General features: G+C 54.6%; 1 protein-coding gene across 1 annotated transcript in view; it reads right to left on the bottom strand.

Annotated features, from left to right (window-relative positions):
- Nucleotides 1–3,205: 3,205 nt before the first annotated feature.
- CEACAM19 (CEA cell adhesion molecule 19) overlaps nucleotides 3,206–3,676 on the bottom strand; it is a 20,494-nt gene continuing 20,023 nt past the window's right edge. The window contains exon 7 of the mRNA XM_042781273.1: nucleotides 3,206–3,259. Coding sequence (XP_042637207.1) covers nucleotides 3,206–3,259 — 54 coding nt within the window. The remainder of the gene's footprint in view (nucleotides 3,260–3,676) is intronic.

Raw genomic sequence — 3,676 nt, forward strand, 5'->3', positions numbered from 1 at the left:
AGTGGGAACTTCCCAGAACATTGTATTGTGCCACGCCCAACAGAAATAACCCAGGTGGGTGACTTTAAAATCAGGATCTCCTCAGTTGCTAATAGCAATTCCCACCTTGGAGTTTACAAAGACTTATGGGTAGAAAAGCCACACTAAGTAATTTACTACACCACAAAGGGGCATGCAGGCTGTACCGCGCCCGGGATGGATGTGTTGGTTCTTCCGGCAGTGCATGGCATATTCAGTGTTTGTCACCAACACCACAATTGAAATGCATCTTTTTTTTTTAAAGAGGGGGTGCATTATTCACCCGACCACAGTCTCCCCCATGTCTCATAGAGCAAACACAGTCTTTGCAGTGCCTTACTGCCCCCCATCGCTGTGACCTTCCCTCCCACCCTTTCTGCCTCCCCTGCTCTGCTCCAGCCACAGTGGTCTCCTTGCTGCCCCTTGAACACACAGGCCATTCCACCTCAGGGCCTTTGCTCTTGCAGCTCCCTCTGCCTGGAATGCTCTCCCCCTAGATCCCCACATGGCTCCCTCCTTCCCCTTCAGTTCTTTGCTTACGTACCACCACCTTAGTGAGGCCTTCTCTGCCCTTCCTGAGTCCTCAACGCTCCCAGCTCCCTCTCCTCTTTATTCTCCCCACTGCCCTTATCACCAGCCAGTTCTTTGTCTCCTGACTCTTTCCTCTGCCAGAGTGTCCCGCTAGGAGAGCAGGCGTCTTTGTCTGTTTGGCTTACTGTCAGGCCTAGACCTGTGCCTGGTACACTGCTGGGGCTCAGTGTGCTGAATGAGTGAATAAATTAAACACTTGGTGAGTATTCTGGTGACCTAGTGCCGCTCTGATAGGAATACACCACCAATGGGACGGCCTTAACAAACAGGAGTTTATTATCGTACAGGTTTAAGTCCAAGTTCAAAGTGCCAGGCTCTAGGGGCTGGGTGAAAGCCCGTCAACCTTGGACTCTGCCTCCAGCTCCTGGCCCACTGGAGCTAGAGGCTTTTCTTCACTCAGACAGCTGCTGGCTGCTGAGGCTGAAAAGCCCCAAGGTTGACAAGTAAAAAGGCACAGTCCCGATGTTACCAAACCACACAGCAGGCCATTCATTAACTTAAGTCCATTGAAAGTTCCAAGGTCGGCAGAGCATAGCAGGGTGCTGAGCAATGACACGGCTACATGCAGGGTCCAAGCGTGCCATAGGCTAGAGACCATTCCCAAGGCTTCTCCTTAAATACAGGAAGCAGACCACATACCCAAAGCAGCTACTCAGTGCTTGTGGTAGGTCCCACCATGGAGTTGATTGCCAGTCTCCTCATGGGGATTAACTACCACCAGCTACCCAGCCACTCAACAGGCCCAGCCAAGTTGACTCAAAAAAACATAACCACCACAATTCCACCCCTTGTCAACTTGGCACCTGTACAGATCTTCATTGGGTGGCATCTGTACAAATCTCTACACTGGGTGGCTGCAGTCCCCTAGTTCCTGAGTGGTGACCTCACCCCCTTGGCCTGGCAGCCCCTGTTCCTCTCCCTCTTGGGCATGGCAGCCCCGCCCCCTCACTCTTGGGCAGCGGCTATGACTCCATCCCACTGGCCCACATGAACGAGCAGCCCCACACTCCAGAACCAAGTTGGTGAAGGCCTGGCTCTTTGAAACCTAGGGGGCTGTGGTGGTTCCACCCCCAAAGGCCATGGTCCTACCCTCTCAGGCTGAGGCAGCTCTGCTTCCGTTTCCTTGGTCTCTGCATCTGCCGATGAATGCCCGAGGGCAACCCACTCTGCCAGGAATCTTCTTGCTCCAAGGGACATTTAGCTTTCTTGCTGAGTGGGCCAGCCAACCTGCTACTCCATTTCTAGCCGGTCTCTTATAACAGTTAATGCCTGAAGGCAACTCACTCCACCAGGAAGCCGCCTGACCGAAGGCACTGACTTAGCTGCTTGCGGTAGATCCCACCGTGGAGTTGACTGCCAGCCTCATCATGGGGAATAACCACCACCAGCTGCCCAGCCACTCAACCAGGCCCCGCCAAGTTGACAAACATAACCACCACAATGAGATTCAGCATGGGGCTAGAGTTTTGAGAGGGGCTAGAGGTTTTGAGAGGGGCCAGAGTGGTGGCACAGTGCTTAAGGCATTTGACTGCTAACCAGAAGTTTGGCGGTTCAAACCCGCCAGCCGCTCTACGGCAGTAAGATGGGGCAATCTACTTCTGTAAAGATTTACTGCCTCGGAAACCCAATGGGGGTTGCTATGAATCAGAATCAACTTGATGGCAGTGAGTTTGGGTTTAGAGTGGCTGAAAGGAGCTCTGGTGGCTCAGTGGTTAAAAGGTCAGTGGTTCGAATCCACCTGCCACTCTGTGGGAGAAGGAAGAGGCAGTCAGCTTCCATAAAGATGACAGCCTTGGAGATCCTGTGGGGTGGTTCCACTCTGTCCTCTAGGGGCGCTGTGGGTCGGAATGGACTCAGTTGTGATGAGTTTGGGTATTTTTCGGTAGAGTGGCTGAGGAGTTCCTGTGTGGTGGAAATGGTTGATCTTGGCTGCTAATGGAAAGGTTGGAGGGTCAAGTCCACCAAGAGACACTTGGGAGAAAGCCTGGTCATCTACTGAGGAATCAGCCACTGGAAACCTGAGGGAGCACAGTTCTACTTGGAGTTCAAGTTGACTCAATGGCAACGGGTTTGGAGGGACTGGAACAGAGGGGTCCAGCAGCTGGGGCCACAGGCCTGTGAGGCCAGGCCTCCTTGCCACGTGCCTTGTCCCCTGGGGCCTGTGTGGCGGGGGCTGCCTTGTCTCGGGAAGAAGAGTCCCCGGGGGGTGACTGGTGGTGTGGGGGTGGGGCATCATGCTCAGACAGCTGGGAGCTCAGCCAAGTGGGTGCCTGTGAGGTGTGGCTGGAGGCAGGCCAAGACCACCGCCGTCACCCCCAAGGATCCAGATGGGGGAACTTAGTGAGAACCTGCTTTTCCCGGGCATGTGATCTGGGCCAGGTTGACTGAAGGAACAGACTCAAGGGGGTGAGAGACAAACCGGGCCGTCTGTCTCCTGTCCTCCCCCTGGGACACCTGCCGTGGTGCCGCGTCCGGCCGTCTGTCCTCACAACCCCTGGGCTGGCTGGGTGTCTGCTGGGTGTCTTCTGTAGGTCTGAGGCCCCCTGGGGAGGCTGAGGCGTGGCTTTCTCCCCATCTGGCCTGCCCAGCGACCCCTTCAAGGGGCTGGCACCAGCTGGCAGTAGGGGGCAGGGTCGGGGTTTAGCAGGTCCTGGGAAGCAGGGGAGGGGACAAGAGAAAGCCGTGATTATTTGGGGTGACACTGTGAGTGAGACCGAGACACGGAGGCAAAGACGCAGAGAGGGAATGGCAGACCGAGACGGAAAGAGAGGAAGGCACCGAGACACGGAAGTTCCGGAGGAGCCAGAAATAGGCAAGGGCACAGAGTGACAGATGATGAGAGGGGAGGACAGACAGACAGGCAGAAGCAGAGACATCAAGAGACAGAGAAAGAGCTAGGGAAAGATTAAAGACACAGAAAAGCATTTTACGTACAAACAAACTATTAAATGAGAATCTAGTTTGCTCTATAGGAGCTCTGGTAGCATAGTGGCTAAGGCACTTGACTGCTAACCAGAAAGCTGGCGGTTCAAACCCACCAGCCACTCCTCGGAAGGAAGATGGGGCA

This window comes from Orycteropus afer, unplaced genomic scaffold, assembly GCF_000298275.1.
Source record: "Orycteropus afer afer isolate SDZICR_OR568_19922 unplaced genomic scaffold, OryAfe1.0 scaffold00099, whole genome shotgun sequence".
NCBI lineage: Eukaryota > Metazoa > Chordata > Mammalia > Tubulidentata > Orycteropodidae > Orycteropus > Orycteropus afer.